This window comes from Stenella coeruleoalba (genome assembly GCF_951394435.1).
Source record: "Stenella coeruleoalba genome assembly, chromosome: 6".
Taxonomy (NCBI): domain Eukaryota; kingdom Metazoa; phylum Chordata; class Mammalia; order Artiodactyla; family Delphinidae; genus Stenella; species Stenella coeruleoalba.
Window position 1 is genome coordinate 42,354,201 of NC_137151.1, and position 21,200 is coordinate 42,375,400.

The following is a 21,200-nucleotide window of genomic DNA, read 5'->3' on the forward strand; positions in this document are numbered from 1 at the left end:
GCCTTCTAAATTCCAGGACCGTGTTCATTCCACTGCACCATATATCTGTGATGGTTTCCATTTTACAAATGAAACAGTTTGGGCAAGGAGAGATATAGCTGGAAAAGCTCACTATTTGGACCCAGATATTCACTCCCTGTTGTGCTGCTTTCTGTCAGAGACTCCTGTTCTGATAGCCATTGCAGGAAACATGAATTTGTAAAACAGGCAGGCTTTCCACCAAAGTCTCTTATTGGAGTAAATTTTATTTTGACCATACCACACTCCAAATCGTGACCATAATACAACTACAGGAATTCAAAAAGATAAAACTCCAAAGCAATGTGCAGCAGCCACATTCCAAGACCTCCTATCTGTCAACCCAAGTCATATATACATTTACAGCTTTTAAAATTAGCGTCTGTTTCTAATTTCCTATTGGTCTACCGATGTCTTGACTTTTTCCCATTCATTATTTACTTAATTTATCTATTTCCTTGTGTCATTCCCAAGCATACATTTCTCATAAACTTTAAGGACAGTGTTTTGAAAATTAAAGAATATTTTTCCTCAGTAATGTTTTCATAGATATAACTTTTGAGAACAATTTCTTGAGAGATGTTTTAGGAGTTGTATTCTAGGACACATTATCTTCATGGTCTTCCCCCTGGTAGGATGGATAAATGATCTTGCCTTGAGAATTGCAATGAATTCTCTGGTTTCCATATAAAAGATAAATATTCCACTTACAGAAGCTGCAGGAGTAGAGTTCAAGCAGGCCTAAAGTTTAGCCCTGACGGAACGGCATGTCTGGGAGTGATCAGGGGAAAAAGACTGATTCTCACAGGATATGCTGAGCAATGGGAGTGAATTGTTACCAGTTACTTGTGTCTAGCGAGTCTCCTAAGCATTTGCTAGGGGAGGGCAGCTGCAGACTTAACAAACCTTTCCTGAGAAGGGAAAAGAGAGCTTCTCAAGTACTGAATGGGAACCTCACTTTTGTCTGGGGTATCAGTGAGAGCTGGGCAGGGGAGCTTGCCTCTCCAACTGGGAGTGTTGCTGACTCTGGCCCCATGCAGCTGTCTCTGTCTAAGAAGTTGTACTCTTCACCCGCAAAGTGTCTTCTGGTCAGTTACACCACTGCCCCTTATGGCAGCCAAGTGACAACTGACCAGACTGCAGTGTGATATGCGCCTTGCAAATGATGCAATGACTAAGGGTGCTGTGAGCAATTAGGGAGGGAAGGAAAGGAAAAGGGAAGATATAGGACAAGAAGCACCACTGGAGTTGGGATTTTGCCAAGTGGAGAAAGGGTATGCATGTGCCTATGTGTGGAGGGGCAGAGGAATTTAAGCAATAACACAAGGCATGGATGTGGATAAGTGCACAGATGTACTCAGGAGATGGAAAAGGGAGATGGAATCCATGAGGGATTAGACTGGGGTCAGAGTTTAAAAAACCTCATTCGCTGACAGGAAATTTAAGTTCATTGTGCAGAAAAATCTATGAGACACATTCTTATTGTTATACTATTGTGATTCTCTTCTTGGATGGTCTGGGTTTAGAAAGAACACCAATAACAGTAGGTGTTTGAATCAAATATCAAAGTGTCCAGAGGCTTGAAGACCAATCTGAAGCTTTTGTAGGAGTCAAGGTCCCAGAAGGTAAGGGCAAAAACTAGGAAAGAAGCAGTAGCAATGAGGGTGAGGCATGGGAATTACTTCCATGGGATATATTCTCTGATGTGAAATTACTGGATCACGCAAAGGGTATAGTAACTTATATGGCCCAGGACAAATAACTTACATTGCCATTACCATACATACAGATGTTTCCCCATTAGCTGGCCAGTCTTTGTTAGGATATGCCTTTACTTTTATTGCTTTGGTCAATGCAACCGCTTTCTCTCATAAATTCTCTGTATTTACACTTATTTCATTGCTGGAAAAATTAAAGATTTTATTCCTAAAATTTGATTTAGCATTTATTTCTTCGGCTATCACTACTTCTATTGTTTATTAGCTGTGTGAGTAAAAGGCCTAGCCTTGTCCTTGGCACAGAGGAAGACTTCAGTAAGTTATGGTACTTATACTCTGTTGAAGCTTTTGCAATCTTTAATCTATAGGATATATTTAAAATCTATACTTCATTACTTACATGAATATTTTGTTTTGTTAGTTTTATTCCACAGAGGTTATTTATTTTACCCAATTTCTTGTTTTCACTAAAAAATATTATATTTTAAAGCTGGGATAAGTATATTAAATTTTGTTATATAAGTTTGGTGGATGTTAAAATTATATACAAGCTGGGTTTATTTTGGAATTCTCTATTTTTGTCCGTTTTTCTACCATCATGTTTTTGAATTGGTAAAGTACTCTTTTAAAAGAGTACTTTTAACTTCATACATGTTCTGAATCTGGTAGGACATGTTTTCCTTCAATACTCCTTTGTTAGTGATTTCTCTGATACTCTTCCCGTTTATTTCTTTATTTTGTAGGAATTTTAGAACAACTCTGTGAAGATATATAAAGTAATATTTGGGCATCTTAATTGGAATCTTGTTAAATTCATAAATTAATATTAAGAGATACTGTCATTTCTATCTGAGTATTTATTCTTTCCTGTCAGGAGCATATATATCTACTTTTATTTTAATCTTCCCTACTTTCCCATTATATACGGTTGTTTTCTTCAGCAAAGGACTGGGACACAGAAGACGTCATTTTCAAATCAGATTCCTGGGAAACTGCCTTCCCCAACCATATTCTTGGGAAAGTGATTTTATGCCTATTTCTAAGAATCAGGTAAAGGTGGTTCTCTCTACTGAAAAGCGACCTCAGATCCACGTTATTTCAATGGGATGAATATAAATAATTTTCCTCAGCTATAAACAGAGGGTGTTAATGCATGTTTGATTATCTAGTCATTAGATTGCTGTAAGGGTTATGAAATTATGTATTCAAAGTTATCTGAAAATGTTACAATATAAACAAGGGCATGGTATAATAAAATGTAATTTTTACAATGTTTTCCTGGACAGTAAGATTCTAGAGGAAAGGAACCACATTTTCTCCTCTTGCTATCCACAATATGGTGCCAGACCACACTACGAACTCAGTAAATACTTGTATGTTAGGGGAATGAGTAGATAGTGATACAATTTTTTAAAAAGTTAAAAGGGAAAGGAAAGGTATGGTCTAGAGAGAATGTCTTTAATCTTACTGGCACATTTATTTCATCTCATATACAATTGTCTTACAATTCAACATTGATCAATATATTAATAGCTTTCCTTCTGCTGGGTTCCCCCGTAGCAAAATTTTATACCTTTATATTAATGTGATGTAAGTTACTTGTGTTCCTAGAACCTTTCTATTATTTCCCCCTTAGTGTAAGCTGCTCTGCTGAAAATGAGATTGTAGCTGGGAGCTGAGAGAAAAGGGAGATGGGAGGGGAGGGAAATGTTATATAATTATCCTACATTTGACTCCAGAGCAAAGGATCAGGAATATGCCAAGATCACTGTAATAACCATTGTCATGCCAGATACTAACCAGAAGCTTTCCACATACTGTTCTTAACCTCAAATTAAAGGTGAACCAGAAAGACTTCTGTCTGCCAAAAGTGTAGCTCAGGTTTTTACTTTCCTTTGCAATCGTTCTGCTCCCCGCCGCCCATGCCTAAAACTTAAAACTACTTCTCCCACAATGTAGGGAAAGAAGAATCCTGATGTAAGGCTTTGGCTGTTCATAGAAAAAAGTATTTGGTTTAGAGTTATCATTTGTGAGAAATTATTAAGTATACAAACACATTCCATTGATTTGATATCTTAAGTATTTGCTGCTTCTTCTTTAAAAAACAAAACAAAACAAAATACCATCTTAAGGGCTAACAATGTGACCTTGTCATGAGAATTGGTCTAAGCTAAAAATATTTGCATTGAGGAGCTTCTAGGCTTTTTGGTTCATTTGTAACACGGAGTGTGATGGATGCTTTACGTGGCAGAATGACCTTTCAATTTTCTGGATTAAAAATAATTAAAATAATGGCAAGAATGAACTTTTAAGGTTCAGCATCATTAATGTCCTCTTTTCATCCAAAATTCATTAAAGACTCATTCTGTATAAACTCTGAAGAGAAGTCCATGAGTCTTATAATAAAATCTGCATAGTAGTTTTGAAAGCAATTCCCTCCCTCCTCCCAAATTATGTAACTGTGCTTGAAATCCTCAATGTAACTCAAAGGAGTAGATAGGGTGGGTGGTTTTATTATTATTATTTCTCTTTCCCATCTTCCCCTTTGTATGGTACAGATGGATTAACTGAGGTTAACCTAGAAAGCTACAGGACCCAGTCCCAAACCTGATCTTCTGACTTTAATTCTTATAAATCAAAGTTTCTCAATCTTGGTACTACTGACATTTTAGGTTGGATACTTCTTTGCTGTGAGGGCCGTCCTCTGCACTGTAGGGTGTTCAGCAGCATCCCTGGCCTCCGCCCACTAGATGCCAGTAGTACCCTCCCCTCCCCACAACAGTTGTACCAACCAAAAGGTCTCTGGGCGCCGCCAAATATCCCCTGGTGGTGGAGGGCAAAACTACTCCTAACTGACACTATAAGCTTTCCAAAATGCCATCACCATAAGTGGTAATTAACTCCATTCCCACAGAGAGCAACTCGACTTCATATCAACTCAGCTTAATGGGACACAGTTGCCAGATGTGTCTTCAGACACGAGCTGGGTTGTCTCCAGCAAGAAGGCTGTGGGCAGTACTCTCATATTTGTTAAAAGTTCTTTATTCAACACGGATAGACTCACCCAGACTAAGGCAGATATCTTGGGTAGGCTTGATTTTCTCTCTGATGGGCCACAGATCATGATGCATGGTGGTCAGAGCTATGGTGGTCAGTAGTGCTTTTCATCAACTATTTCTGCTCTCCTCCATTCTGGGCTCAAAGCAGGATTGCATTTCCTGGCCGCCCCTTATAGTTGGGCAGTGCCTTGCAACAAGTTCTGGCCAAAGAGTCGAGTGGAACCCTATGTCACTTTTAGGCCAGAACAGTGAATTGCTAATGAAAGAACATCCTAGCTTTCTCTTGCATCTGGCACAGTTACTGGTAATGTTTGTGATGGTGGTTGCTTGGGTCTCTCTATATGCTTGGGACCCTGAGTGACCATACGAATAGAACACTACTGCTCACCTGCAATAAACACAGAGCATGAATAAAAAATAAGTGTTGAGTGTTTTAAACCACTGAGATTTTTAAGGCTGCTAGCTTAGCATAATTTAGCTTATTCTGACTGATGTAAGAACTGAAAGATGAGAACAGATTGAAAAATAGATTTAGGTTAAATCAAGGTCATTTACATGAAAACAGAAAATATAATATAAAACCACTTAGAACTTCCTTAAGTCTTAGAGTTCTCTATTTTCATTCACTAACTCTCTAATATTTGGAAATCATTTCAATGTGGTTTTTAATATATCTGATACAGTATGTAAACTACATTATTCTATTATGCCAGACTTATTCTTTCATTCATTCAAATAGTATTTATTGAACAGTAAATATATACCAAGTATTATGTGGAATATCTTCCCACTTCATATTGTTTTCGACACCTTTCTTGTGATGAAGACAGATGGCAGAAAGAAGAGGGAGTTCACTTTAATAGCTAAGGAGTGATATTTTAGGAAATGAATTTGAGGTTTTGCAGGGGTTCTTTGTTTATTTGTTTTTAAACTTTCCATTTGCAAAGAGCTTATTAGAGAAAATGGAAATGATTTCATAGGAGTAGCCAGGAATTTTCCACCATTATCACCTCCTGCTGTCTTACCCGTAAAAGAGGGATGATTTTGTGGATTTCCACATAGAGGAGAATAGCAGAGAGGTGGGCTGGCAAGGTTTGAATTGTGGATTGATAGTTGGATGGATGCGTGATTTCAGGCAAGTGCTTTAACCTCCCTGTTTCTGACTTTTCGCAGCTGCAGTATGATAATCACAAAAGTGCCTAATTCACAGGGCTGTTGTGACGAATAAACAAGGCAATGCACAAAGGGCTTCTAATAGTACCTGGCACATGCTAAGCGCTCTAGGAACTGATGGATAACGCACTGGAGTTAGACTACTTCCGTGATGCAAACATCACAGAAGATGTTTGCTTTATTCACCACTTCATCTTAAACATCTAGTTTAGTGCTTAGCATAAAGTAGATATTTAAAAAACATGTGTTGAACACATATAGAAGTGAGTAGGGATGAGGAGACTGACTCCCAGGTTCTACTCCTAACCTTGCCACTACCTACTGCCCGTCTCGCCCACTGTGCCCAGCTGTGAGCACTTGGAATAGTCACCATCCTAGATCTAGCATCTCTTTTGTAAAATGGAAGGATCATGCAAAAGAATGATAAACTATGTAGCTATAAACTAGAATCGATAATCAACTACTACACTTTTCAGAAAAAGGATGATAATAACCTTACCGCAACATAATTTGAAAATAATCAACAGTATGAAGACTCTACAAAGTTGCTCTACTGTGGTTTTAACATTTTCAAAAGAAATTTAATGGAGATTGTCTGCTTCATCAAAAAGGGCAGTAATGGGCTTCCCTGGTGGCGCAGTGGTTGAGAGTCCACCTGCTGATGCAGGGGACACGGGTTCGTGCCCCGGTCTGGGAGGATCCCACATGCCGCGGAGCGGCTGAGCCTGTGAGCCATGGCCGCTGGGCCTGCGCGTCTGGAGCCTGTGCTCCGCAACGGGAGAGGCCACAGCAGTGAGAGGCCCGCGTACCGCAAAAAAAAAAAAAAAAAAAAAGGGCAGTAAAACTCACTAGCACTAATGCCATCACTCAGATATGCGATCTTTCCCTACCAGTTCTGTGTAGAGGGAAGGAGAAAGAAGTTGGTTATAGAGTAATTAATGTACAAACTTGCAACTAGAGTAAGAATAAGTCCTGGAGATCAAAAATACAGCGTAGTGATTACAGTCAACAATACTGTATTATATACTTTAAAATTGCTAAGAGACTAGATCTTACATGTTCTCACTGTGAAAAAGAAATAATTATGTGATGTGAGAGAGACCTTAGCTAGAGCTACACTGGTAATCATATTGCAATATGTAAATGTATCAAGTTATCACATTGTACACCTTAAATTTATACAATGTTATATGTATAAATCTTACCTCAAGGGAAAAAAATAAGAGTATTTTAATGGTCCTGCCGTCATGTATTAAACCTTTCTTGGTTTTCCAATACATCTTGGCTTGTATGTGAAAGAGCAAAACTTGACTCATAAGGAGTGTAATCAAAGTGACTCAAGACTTCAAAGTCTCAGTTTTTCCATCTATCAAATGGGATAATAACACCTACGCCTTTGGGATTATCATGAGCAGTATATGAAATAACCTGGCAAAGGACCAAGCAAGAAGCAAACTTTCAATAAATAATAGCAATTAACAGGATAATAATGATTATTATTACAATTATTTACAAGAAAACCACTTCCTCACAAATGTTAACAGTGTTCAGAGTTATCCTTCTGGCTGATACTGCACAGTGTATAAGTTGGTTTTAGGGTGTGGGTTTTAGATATGCTAGTGGAGCACCTAGAAGAGACAACAGGCAAAGAAATGTATCCCTGCTAGGTAACCCTTTGCATGAAGTGCTGGATGGTGAGGTGGGGAAAAAAAATTAATGTTTAAACTCAGAGAAGCAGTTGGGTCAGAAAACAAGAAAATGGAAAGGTAGCACAGCATAGTGGTTAAAAGTATTATGTATTGATAGTTATGTGACCTCACTTAATTTCTCTGTGCCTCAGTTTCCCCACCTAAGAAAAATGGAGACAATAATACTGAATGAGACTGTTAAGAAGAGTTAACATTTATAAATGGCTTAGAACAATGCCTGAAATACAGCAAGTGCTATATTAGTGTTTGTCAAACTAGGACAGTGATACAAATGGCAGAAGTTACACAAAACTGCCTGTGAAGAAACCTTTGGAGTAAAGACTAGCAAGGTGGCCTTCTAGGAGCACAACCTGGAAATCTCCCAGGCTCAGTCATCCAGCCAACAACTTGGGCTCCTCCTATGTGCAAGGTGAAGTTCTGTAGCCTTAAAGAGAATTCATTCACATTTGACGTGACAGAGATGGGCCAGAGGCAAGGGCAGAAAGGAGCTCCAGTTGGGACTGGGAGTTACAGAAGTGTGTACGTAGGTAATATGATCCTTCCTATGGTCTTCCACAGCATTCCCTAATGATCCCACAGCATCCTAGGTACCTGTTAATTATATGTAAGTGTCTCCCCAACGCAGGGCTCTCTGAGGTGCAGACTGAGTCCTGTACACTGTGAAATCCCCCTTCCACAGTGCTCAGTAAGTATGTGTTGAGGTCGAACCAAAGTGAGTAAAAGATTGAGCCTGTAATTACTGAGCACTCAGTTCTTGGGCCCCTAATTGCTCCCCAATCCACTTTCAATCCCCAGTGCTGATCTAAATAGCTCAGTGTTAACGTGTGGGAAGGGAGAGCTGTGATCCCAAGGACATGGCCCTTTGAGTAAGAACCTAGTCTTCTTTGTAGTGGTGGCTTAAAATTATCCAACAGTAAAGCTGGCTACAAAGCCTTCTGCTTAGGGATATCCTCCAGCCTCTTTCCTCAGTTCATCCACAAACACCTCAAAACTGGCACAAACAAAATTGAACTCACTAGCTTTGTAAATGAGCTGATTTTTTCTTCCTTCTTTCTTGACAGCCATCCATCTATCAAATTCTTTTCTGTGTTTTCCTTGAGAATGTCTCTCTCCTACAGCCCTCTCATTAATCTCTCTTCCACCACCTCACAGAATCACACTTGGATGACCGCTGCAGAGTCTCACTGCAGCTCTGCCTACATATCACTGCAAGATAAATCTTCCTAAAATACATGCTTTATCATATTTCTTTCCAGTTCAAGATCGAGGCTCCCTATTTTTTACCTTTACCTAATCTACTTTGCTCATCCTTCGTACTTTGGCCCTACCCTGCCCATGTATTACTTGCTTATTAAGTTTTGCATGCAGAATCTTCTATTCTACTTAGTGACCTCATAGCACTAATCACTGAAATTGTTCTCTCATTTAAGTACAATATCTAAAATACTTGCTTCTCTATGCTTTGGCCATGTTGTTTCCCCTTTTGGAATATCCTAATCCTTTGGCTATTCAAGTTCTAGCTCTTAAATTAACATTCTACTCTAAGTCACATGTGTCAGTACGAATATATAATTACATTATCCTGTGTTTCCCTCTGTTTCCCGTCCTTATGCAAAAGTGTTCCCTCTTCAAGAAAACTATAAACTGCTTGAGGGCAGGGAGTTTACATTTTTATCTGTTTATTGAACAAATATTTATTGAGTTCCAGCCTTGTACCAGGCACTGCACTAGGCTCTGAGGCACTGTGATGAACAAGATAGTCATAATCTTTGTCCTCCCAGCACCCACATTCTAATGTTTATGTGTATGTGTGTGTGTGTGGGGGGGGAGTGAGATAACAAATTACACAAAATTATATGATTAGAAACTGAGGGAGGCACCATGAGGTAACAGTATAGGGTGCCATGAGACCATTGCAAAGCTTCACATTGAAAGAAAATGCCCTTGAGCTGAGAGCGAATGAATAAAATACAAATAGGCAAATGTGCAAAGGTTTAAAGAAGGCTGGAATCTTAGAGGAACTGAGAAAAGTTTGGTGTCTGTAAGTGCAGGGGGCAGAGGATGAGCCACATCAGATGAAGCTACTGAGGTACAAGCTGGGTGTACTTCCTTGTGTTGTACCAGAATCAAAAAGTACTTGCTAAGTGAGGGTAAACTTTAAGTGGTCCTTAAGAGTCATAAAGCATGATGACAGAGGCCATTTCTGAACTTTTCTTGTCTGTATACTTGGAGTTTACAAAAAAAGCTGAATACCCAAAGCTTAAAAAATATGAACACCTAAGTGCTTAGGACGGTGGTGCTCATCTTACTGACCCAAACATGCCCAGTGAGGATGCAGGGTGAAGGAAATGGCTTGAAACAGGCTCCATGTGGCATTAAGGATGAGAAGACCTGCTGCTATCAGCTTTGGATTTTTGTTTGTTTTCTCAAGTTCAATAAAAAAGGCATGGACCAATGACAACTATGATATGTGTCTACTCCACATTACAAGTTTGATGCCAAAATGCTTTACACAGGCCACCTAACAGATGGTAGTATATTTCAGCCATTACCAATGTGAGTAGGAATCAAACCAGTGCACCAGAGGTGAGAGGGTGTATATCCAATTACAAATTCCCACTTTCCTTAAGTGTTAAGATGCCTAAGGCAATATATGTTATTTACATCAGGATGCATTGTATAAACTATATTTGATAAAAGAGATGACTTCACGTTCTCAACTTAAATCAAAGAATGCTTACTTAAGTATTTTTTTAATTGAATCACACTTTAATGCCATCGTATAACCTTTTGGTTAACGGTGCTCATCTTGATTATTCTAACAAAGGGAAACATGGAAATTAATACTTAAGTTGTACAGCTTATGTCATCTATAAAAATACACACAAGAAAATTCAAAAGAAATACCTGGGACATCTGTGAAGGTTTCTCCAAGGACAGATACGTGGAAATTGAGTCCTAAGTCCTTAAGATGCATCAATACCTTAAAAAAACTCTCTGGATCTTTATCATGCTCCCTGGAAATAAAAACACGAAACAAAACTTGTGATATCTTAGGGTATGTGTTAGGAAAAGTATTTTCACTTCTCATAGTATCAATTCCTCTCATGGTCTACCGTTAGTTAGGAGAGCCTCTGGCATCCAAGCTGAGATCTTCCCTCACCCTTATACTGTAGCATTAGTATTGAGTGTTTTCATGAATCTAATTTCTCTATCATGGATCAAAACCCAGTCCTATTGAAGTCTCAAGGCTCTGCAGCCTTTTATTAAAGGAGAATCTGTTTTTTTCACATTTTTTGGTTAGACTATAGAAAGTCTACCTTATTTTCCTTTCTCCTAAAATGGTTAATTTTCCACTTAACACAGGTTTTTAACAAAAGAAAAGACCAGTCTTCAAAGGACGATTCTCTACTGATCATGAGAATGTACCAAAGATGCTTTTCATTTCCATGAGTCTGAGTACCTCTCTCTCACATTTACTGAGCCTCTTTGTGTCCACAAGGAACACACAGTTTAGGGAGTGAGATTACAGACTCTCTCACTAATCTCTTATTTTTAATAATTGAATGGAGAATTATAAATACATCAAAAGGGGGTAGGCCTGAGTCTAAGTCCGCTGAGTATTAACTTAGGAGTGGAGGTTAGTCAACGCATAAAAGAATAGTAGTAAAGATAATTCTTTCATTTAGTAGAAGCTTTGAAAAACATGGATTATTTTTGTTTGTTTAGCTTGTCAGTCTTCTTTGTAATGACAGAATAAGAGGTTAAAGGACACTAAAATTTAAAAAAATCACCAATTCAAGAAATCACACTAAAATGGAATGACTTATTTTTTACATTCTAAGGTGTGAATATTTCAGTATTTCTTGCATTTAATTACACTGTTTTAAATTATCTTATTTCAGACAGATGTGGACCAGATGTCTTCAAAATATTTGTTTTTTCATTTATAATTCAGAATTTAAGCTTATTTTCTATATTTCAGAGAAATAGTTATATATCAGCAATTGAATTTCTCATTTACCAACTAATTATGTAAAATAAATCTGTAAATTGATCAAACTGCTATATGAAATATGAAAATTATATCATTCAGGAAATCTCATGAAAAATGACATCTGCAACCCTAAATGTGTTAATTCACAATTCAGTCAATATTTTCAGTATCAAGAATTAAAACAAATGCATCTTCTGATTAACATTTTAAAACGGCATGTATAATCTCCTGGAATTGTAAGATCTTATAGAATTAGAGTTCTGTAACAATTTATTTTAAGCTCTCAGTTTGATTTGCTTCAAATAATAAAGAATGCAGTGGCAAAATGTTCATTGCTTTTTAAGATGATGGGTATTACACACATGTACCATTGGGAAGCTCTGGGGTAATTCTCACATATACTACTGCTGTGGGCAAGAAAAAAGACTCAAAACAGTTTAAAGTAAAGAATACACCATATGTTATCTTCAACCATATCAAACAGCTGCCACCTGACCTGTAATATATGTTATTTTACTCTGAATCTCTTGGAAATACGTAGATGAAAAGAATGGAAACAATATAACATAATATACTTTAAGGAGGGAGTAACACTACAGGGAAATCTAGCCACTCAATTCTCTAAATTTTTCATTTTGAGTTCCAAAAATTTTGGCTATGGGCCCCTGAGAGAATATCTATTCTAAATATTTCCTGCTGCTTGTTTGTTGGTTGGTTGGTTTGTTTTGTATTAAAGTAAAAGTAGATGTGGTTTGGGCTTGGAAGGAGGTTTAATTGGGTAGAAGCTGTAGTTCTTAAAAGATTCCAATGTGAATATTTTCAAAGCAGCAGGCTTCATGAACCTGTATTTTCAGTGTTTCTATACAAGATAAATGCATGACAATCCTACTATAGTCTTAAGATATTTTTTATAGGTGGACAAAAGCTCTCATATTCAATAGTCACTTTGCATAAGAACACAAAAGAGATTTGCATGAATCCCCTCTCTTTTTGTTTAAACTATAATATATGGATGAATGTAAGGTGAGATTCTTCTTCCATATAATTATCCCTCAGAAAAAGAGGCATCTTATCTAAAGTCCTTATAAAGTCTCTCATAATACCAGGCACTCTCTCAATTACTTTATTTTGAACAAAGTACAGTTTAGGGAAATAGCATTAACTTGAGACGCCAACTGATGAGAATTTTGGGTAGTTTTAGCAGTCATTCGCTTGATGGGACCGGTAAAAACAGAAGCCAAGGGATTTAATACTGAGTTAGTAATTATTTTGGGAGACATGACCTAAAAATTCAAAGTGTTTTTGAAAACAAGTATTTTAAAGATCACTAAAAAAAGTAATAGAGTAAGTGGTTACTGAAGACTATGAGTAGTAAGTGGGTTTTTATAGCCAGAGAAAAGATTTTCAGTGATGGCATCATACGGTTTCACAATCTTGAACCCCAAACCGCTTAGACTGAATTCCAGATGACAGGTGGCAGAAACATGCCAGCTGCCTGAAAAGGTGGTACCATTCTGGTGTCAAGAATGCATGGGAGGGCTTCCCTGGTGGCGCAGTGGTTGAGAGTCCGCCTGCCGATGCAGGGGACACGGGTTCGTGCCCTGGTCCGGGAGGATCCCACATGCCGCGGAGCGGCTGGGCCCGTGAGCCATGGTCGCTGATCCTGTGCGTCCAGAGCCTGTGCTCCGCAACGGGAGAGGCCACAACGGTGAGAGGCCCGTGTATCGCAAAAAAAAAAAAAAAAAAAAAAAAGAATGCATGGGAGGGGGAGTTAGACTAAAACTACATCATAAACTATAAGGTTGAGAAAAGAGCAATACCTCTAAAAATATTCTACGTGATATATGCTTTAAAGTATTATCTATGTCTAAATTAGTAGATTACATATTATAAGTAGACACTTGGCCAGTTCATCCATGCCCCTCAAAGTTTACATAGTCAATTTAGCTGAAAACTTTTCTCGGTTTTCTCTTTAGACAAATGGGAAATTGCCTACTATTCAGAGAATCATTAAAGATGTGCACAGATATCCAGCCCAGCCATATATCAAGGCACGGATATAGCAATGACAGAGCTCAATATATTTTGTCAAGAGAGGGACTCATTGCAGATATCCAATGGATCATCCATGGACTTATCCTAGCGCCCATAATATTAATGGACCCATTTAGCAGAGAATGTGAATCTGTCTTAAATTCCTTTCTAAGAAATCTAATGTAAAGTTCTCATACTTATGATTTTAGAATGAAGCATGAAACACAGGATGAGGTATTTTAAAATAACATATTGGGCTTCCCTGATGGCGCAGTGGTTAAGATTCTGCCTGCCAATGCAGGGGACACAGGTTCGAACGCTGGTCTGGGAAGATCCTACATGCCGCGGAGCAACTAAGCCCGTGTGCCACAACTACCGAGCCTGTGCTCTAGAGCCCGCGAGCCACAACTACTGAGCCCACGTGCCACACTACTGAAGCCCTCGCGCTTAGAGCCTGGGCTCTGAAACAAGAGAAGCCACCGCAATGGGAAGCCCACGCACTGCAAGAAGAGTAGCCCCCAAGCGCTGCAACTAGAGAGCCCACGTGCAGCAATGAAGACCCAACGTAGCCAAAAATAAATAAATAAATAAAAATTAAAAAATAAAAATAACATATCGAGTGCCCCTTTTTGTCAACAGCTATCAGGATTAAACACACATTTAATGTTATTGTCAATTCTTTATAACCACATTTGTAGACTTACGGGCTCCTAAACTCTCTTCTTCTGCTCTCATCGATTCTGGTAGGGATGTAAATTGCAACAATAGTTTAGAGGGCAATTTGGTAATGTACACAATAAGCCTTAAATTGTATATAACTTTTTCCACAGTAATTCCAATTTAGAAAAGTTACCCTATGAAATAATTAAAGAGGTGCACAGAAATTCAGCCAGAGTATGTTCATAACAGCATTGTTTATAATAGCAACCATCTGTAAACAATGTAATGGGATGATAAAGAAATATACTTTGATACATACATATGATACAATACCCTGCAGCCATGAAATAATTTTGTAGAAGTATATTTTTGGCATGGAAATATATTCAAGAAATACTGTTAAGTAAAAGGGAGGTGACAGAGCAATACGTATTTTATGATCTATTTTTGTAAGACAAATGGATGTATGTGCCTAGAAAAAAGGTTGGGGTGAACTATACCAAAATGTTAACAGGGTTTATCTGTAGGGGCTACATTATAAATGTTTCTCTTTTTTTTTTTTTTTACATGTTTTCTATCATTCCTTTAATAAATATTTTTTATGTCAATCATTTTAATGCTTTAAGGAACCACCTCTAACATTCTGCCATAAAATTGTATTCATAAGGATTTTTGCTTAACTCTGTAGCATTTTTAGTATTTATAGTGGCATAATTCCTCATTTCCTGTGACACTTCTAGATTTGACAGCTGCCCATCAAGCAAACTTGATTCGTCATAAAACATTCTAGAAGATGAGTCAGAGTCCAAGTCTCCCAACAATTCCCACATTCTTGACTAGGTAAGAATGAAACAGTCTGGCTGGGAACTCATTCCTGTGCAGCCCAACTATGGCAGAAGAGACCAGAGCAGAATATTTCAGGCTTACTGGAAGCAGCAGATATAGCAAGAACAGCTTTTATTCCCAAATATTATTCAGAACATTTGAAAAGCATAAACTGTTTCCATGTGTTTTTTCTTCCTGTATCTGTTCTCTCTCTGTCGCCTTTCCCGTTTAGTTTTTTAGAGCTAAATTTCTTCTTATTCCTCACTTAACATTCATTCAGTAAATATTTATTGAGGATTGCTAAGTTTCTCCATACTTGTCACTTATACTCAACTGTTATCCTTTCCTGTTTTCCCACATAACTTTATACTTATTGAATGCAATCACTTTGATCTAGTTCCTTGCCTTGCCTGGGCAGAAACCTGGCTCTTTTCAGATGCCGTAACTTTCCCAGCAGCATGTCACTCTGGATTGAGAGGTCCATGAGGGAAAGATAAATGATGCCTGCTTTATTCACTACTAAGTACCCAGTGCCTTGCGAGTGGAAGACATTCCTTGTGTTCATCAATATTCGGTTCTTCTTTTTTTCTGGGCACACGAAAGACTCCACGTTCATCCCCTTGAAGTAGGAGAGGCCACAGGACTAGTTCTGACCAATGGATTGCAAGCTGATTGATGTGTGTCACTTCCAGGTAGAAATTTCTAAGAGCAGTTCTGGACAGCACTTTCTCTGTTGTAGTGATCCTTGCAGAGGTCTTGTATTAAGATGGTTAGGTTAAAAGAGTGAAGTGGTCTGGACTGCTACATGGAGAAGAGTTGCCCAATAAAGCCATCTAAACATGCAGCAGACTTTGAGTTGGTGAGAGAATTAAACTTCTGTTGTGTTTAAGCAACTGAGATTAGGGGGTCTTTATTACTACAGCATAAGGTGGCCTATGCTGACTAATACATTATCTGTGGCATAAAATTAGCTGCTCTAAAAATATTTGTTGAATGAATAAAGGTGTAGGAAAAATAAATTACATTTATAGAGCTCCTGCTATGTGCAGGACCCCACACTAGGCACCTAATCATCATCTTAATTAAGCCTCTCAACCAAGTGGTCATAGAAATATAACTATTCTTTCATTTAAGATCACACAGAAGAGACTGAGTTTGTATTTGAAATCAGGTCTCATCACTCTAAAGTCATATTCTTTCTTCTGTACAGTCTTCGACTTTTCCATTTCTTTCTTCCTACATATAATGAGAAGAAAAAGAGAGCTGGTACCTTCAGTCCATGGTTTTGTTTCCAGACCGTCAAGTGATGGACATTTCTTAGATTGCTACTTGAGGTTAAAACCCATTGGATAAGAGATGGCAATAAGAATAACAGGAAGTGATATGGAATTATACGATCTCTCAACACCATGGTTTCAAATTTCTTCACCTTTTCTGATACCCTGCTAACCTCCACCTTTGCTGCCTCATTATGAAGTACCGTGTTACTTCCAAATTCAGTGATGTGTTCTTTATTCCAAAACATAAGGCTTCTATTTACCAGCTTGTGTTAGTCGTTATGATCACTTACTTCTCTATCATCCTTTCTAGGACCATAAACTCTTCACTTCCCTCTATATGCCTGACAACAATTGTCAGTTTGGGTTTCCTGCCACAGGTGCTGCTTCTGCTTTTAAAATGGTGCTTCAAATAGAACTCAACCCATAGTCTTATGAGCCATCAACTTCTCAGCCTCTCCTCCATCTGATACTACCAGTGCCTGTCTTTCTGTAACTCCACCAGCCCTCCCCACCATCATTTCCTTACAGGTGACTAAAACCAAGAATACCCACTGTGGCTTTCTCTGAATGTTGCTCATACTGCATTCTGCCCTTCAACTTTACTTTCAGAGAGAGAGTGAAGGGTACAGTTCAGAGACAAGTGGCTCTGCCACTGATCAGCAGTATGACTCTTTGTATGTTATATAACCTCACATAGCCTCAGCTTCTTCACCGTTAGAATGGGGTAATGATAATACCTACATTTAAAATGTTAGTTGTTAGACATATATACACTAACTAATATGTATAAAATAGATAACTAATGAGAACCTGCTGTATAGCACAGGGAACTCTGCTTCACTTTGCTGTACAGCAGAAACTAACACAACATTGCAAAACAACCATACCCCAATTAAAAAAATAAATAAATAAAATAAAATGCTAGTTGTTAGGGATGAAGAAATGCCTGGCACCCTACAGATACACAATAAACTCTCATTCGCTTCATCTTTGGTATTTGTGGTATTTTAATATTTTAGAAATGTTAACCAATTTATTCCATTTCCCTTCCACCTGAACACATTCAAGAAACTAAGATGTTTTATGTTCATTGCTTCAAGGAAGGCTTGAGACAAGGGAAAAGCCCCCCAACCTCTACCAAAAAAAGAGGCAGTCTTCTTTGTTGGTCACAGAAGCAAAAGTCCTTGTAGAAATGGTAAGGACTTCAGATAGGTACGAGTACTTAAGCAAAATGCTATGTGACAGTAGCATACACCCTCCCACAACGTGTCACTGTTCTACCTCTAGACAAGAAACAAGGGGGACTGACGGGGGAGAGTTGAGGAAAACAGAACTGTGAGAGTCCCTGAGGCCACGAACTACACTTCCTGGGTTAGAAGCCAAGGAAGAAGCATGACCCCAGAGAGTGAATGTCTGAGGGTATGTATCTGGGCACACAGTACTAAGGACATTCGTGAGAGATTCCCGAGACATGGTAGGCATAAATGTGGAAACATGGTTTCCTTGAGTGTCATGGAAGAGTCACAGGGCTGCTGGCAGACGGATAAAAGCAAAGGATTCCTCAGCAGTGGCCTGGGAGGAATGAGGACCAGGAAAATGGAAGACAGAGAATCTTGAACGGCTTGAGCTTTCCATCACCATATTGAAATGGGCCATTGCACAGAAATTAAGTCATAGAAAAATAAAATTCTAATTTATGCATATCAGTGTTTCATGCCATCTGCACATTCATATTCTCATCTTTCCTTTTAATAGCAGAGGGAGAGATGTCTGCCTTTCCAAATTCAAAGTCCATTAGAGCTCTAGATCTTCTACCTTGTCTCTTTGAGAAATCTGTGTTCTCATGGTCAGTTTCCTTCCTAAAGCCTGTGATCCTATCCCCTCCTCCACAATTTCTTCATGTACGTCTTAGGCACTTTTAAGTTATCCTTTTTACCTGACACCATTTATCAATGACAATAGTTCCAATAATATACTATTTCTAGGTGACTTTTCATAGATCCTTTCATCTTAGAATATTAGCTATATCCCTCCTTTCTTACCTCCTGTATCTTTCCTACAACTTTCCTCCCACTCTTTAATTCTGTTGGATGAAAATGCTCTCTAACAATACTAATTCTCACCTATGCCCCCCTTCATTCTCATCTTCTTGTATTTTCTCCTACATTTGACACCACTGACCATCTTCTGCTTTCTTAGAAGCAATCCTTGCTTAGTTTCCAAATAGTATATTTAGACTACAATCTAATGACCTAATGACCAATTACATCTTCCCACTCATTTCATCCAGCAGGCCACCCAGTAAAAACGATATTCAATGAATCATTTTTCCCACTAGGTCTCACAACATGATCTCCTTTTAAATATCCCCACTGCTAAAAGCTTAGACCCCCCAGGTTGTTTCTCTTCAACAATGATTCCCACTCTTCCCAGATATTGTATACAGTAATCTCACTCAGCTCTCTAATTTGTCAATGAGCTCTTTCGCTACAACTTTCGCCAGGAAGCCAATAGAAATCCATGACTCAAATAACTGGTAGGCCACGAAGTGTCTCAATTAAGATGAATGGGGTCTTCCCCACTCTTAGGATGTTACTTAGGCAGCAGCTACTGTTGCACATACTTTTAAAGCATCACAATGTATGTAATTACTTCTCAGACCTGGGAGGCTCTATGAACTGAGCTCTTTCCCCAGTTCATTACTAAGTCCTTCTGTTTCCCTCTGTAATAAAGTTTCTCCTTGTCAAGTGTCATGATCTGGGCTGTAACTGGAAACTGACAAATCATTTAGATTTTCTTTTGTATTATAACATTTCCCTCCAAGAGATGTGTAGAAAATACATTCAAAACTGCTTGCTGGTTATCCTGAGAGCTACTCCTGTAGTCCATCTCCTAGAGTGAGAAACTGTCTAAGGGAGAAGCCTAGGAAATTCTTTGACATCACTGAGAATTGTTGTGTTTTTACTTCTCGTATAGGAAGATGCATGATTTTTGTTTCCTGTTTTACCCTGACTGCCAGGAAGCTTACAGTCAGGTTTTCCCGTGCTTAATCTCAGCATCTGTCAGATGGAAATAACAGTACCGAGAATACAAGAATAGAAATTTAAAAACTCACTGGATGGGCTCAATAGTAGAAAGGATACTGCAGAGAATAGAATCAGTGTTCTTGAGGTGAACAGAATTTACTCACTGTGAACAAGAGAGAAAATAGACAAAAATATAAAATAAGAAAGAACCGAACCTCAGGGACCTGTGGGACAGGAACAGAAGACTCAACATTTTGTAACATCGCCGTTCCAGGAGGGGACTCTGTACGATTTCTTACAACTGTATGTGAATCTACAATGATTCCAATACAAATTTCAATGAAGAAAATGCATGCTCAATGTAATAAAATAAAAATAATTCTGAAATATATGAAGTATGCACTGAAAGCCCCTATTTCTTACCCTTCCTGATTCTACTCCTCATATGTAACCACTACTAACAACTGTTTGGTGAGTAGGCTTCCTGATCTATTTCTATGCACATGCACAAATATATATTTGTGTGAGCGTATTTTTATACACTTTCCTTACTTTATAAATACGAGATCATGATCAGTCATTCTGCACTTTCCACTTTCATTAAATACATCATAGACATCTATCTACATCAGTGCATATAGATATCTCATTTAACAATGTTTACCTAATATTTCATAATTTAAAGTAAATCCTCCTACTACTGGACATTTAAGTTGGTTCCAGCTTACTGATGTTTCAAACAATACTTAAAGTGACATCTGGTTCTTTTTATAACATTCAGATTTCTCTTTTGTAGAATCCTTATTCATTCTTGTTTTATCCTCCTACCCTGCAAATGTAGCCATCTCAAATCTCTAACAAAGATCTATTTCCCCTGTCCTACAATGTTTACCTGCCTTTTGGAACTATCCCACTTTCAAAGTGTCACCTACTCACTCTATGTTGTAAGTTCCATGAGGGCAGAGCTCATGCCTTTGTTTACCCTGTATTCTCCATGTGTAGAATTAGGCCTGGCATACAGTTTAAAAAGTTATTATTCTGAACTGACACTCCAAATCTAGCTCACCTCTCATGAATCTAATCTTTTTATCCCCACCTATTATAAATTATTTTTTTACTATTTATATAATGAGGTGAATACACAGAGTCTTCACTCGGCTCTTCCAATGACAACTCATCTATAATACTTAAAAACTAAGCTGGTGCATTGTCGAACACAGCATTAATGACCTAGCTCCTCTCTGGTACCGACACATCCTCATCCTCCCAATATTCCAGGACTCAAGCCTGACACATTCTGAACACAAGGAGGCTGCTTCTAAGTTGTCCTGCTAATAAACTCATTACCAGCCTTACTATTTTCTCCTACATAATTTAAGATTGCTTGATAATTTCCATTTCTATAGTACAATGTTATCCCCTCATACCCTGACAACACCACTGAGCTTCAGACTCTCCCTCTGCCAATTCAGCTTCCAGAAAAACTCTTACATTATCCTCTTCTATGTGATTTTCCTTACATATTTCTTCTCTGAAATGCATACTAAAAACCCACTAAATTGAAATTAAGCCACCCTATCCAACATTCAAATATTTCAATCAACTCATTCCCTCAAATGAGTGTTGATACTCATATTCATTCTCATCCTCTTCCTGTCTCTGTGCTGTTTTCCATCCACAGCTCTTGTGTCTATAATTCCT

General features: G+C 38.2%; 1 protein-coding gene across 23 annotated transcripts in view; it reads right to left on the reverse strand.

Annotated features, from left to right (window-relative positions):
* Nucleotides 1–21,200, reverse strand: part of GTDC1 (glycosyltransferase like domain containing 1) — a 494,021-nt gene that overhangs the window by 126,615 nt on the left and 346,206 nt on the right. For all 23 annotated transcript variants that reach the window (XR_013828618.1, XR_013828619.1, XR_013828620.1 and 20 more), the window contains one exon: nucleotides 10,585–10,694. Coding sequence is in view for 17 of the 23 variants with exons in the window: in XM_079923629.1 (XP_079779755.1) it covers nucleotides 10,585–10,694 (110 nt within the window). In the remaining 6 variants the exon portion in view is untranslated. The remainder of the gene's footprint in view (nucleotides 1–10,584; nucleotides 10,695–21,200) is intronic.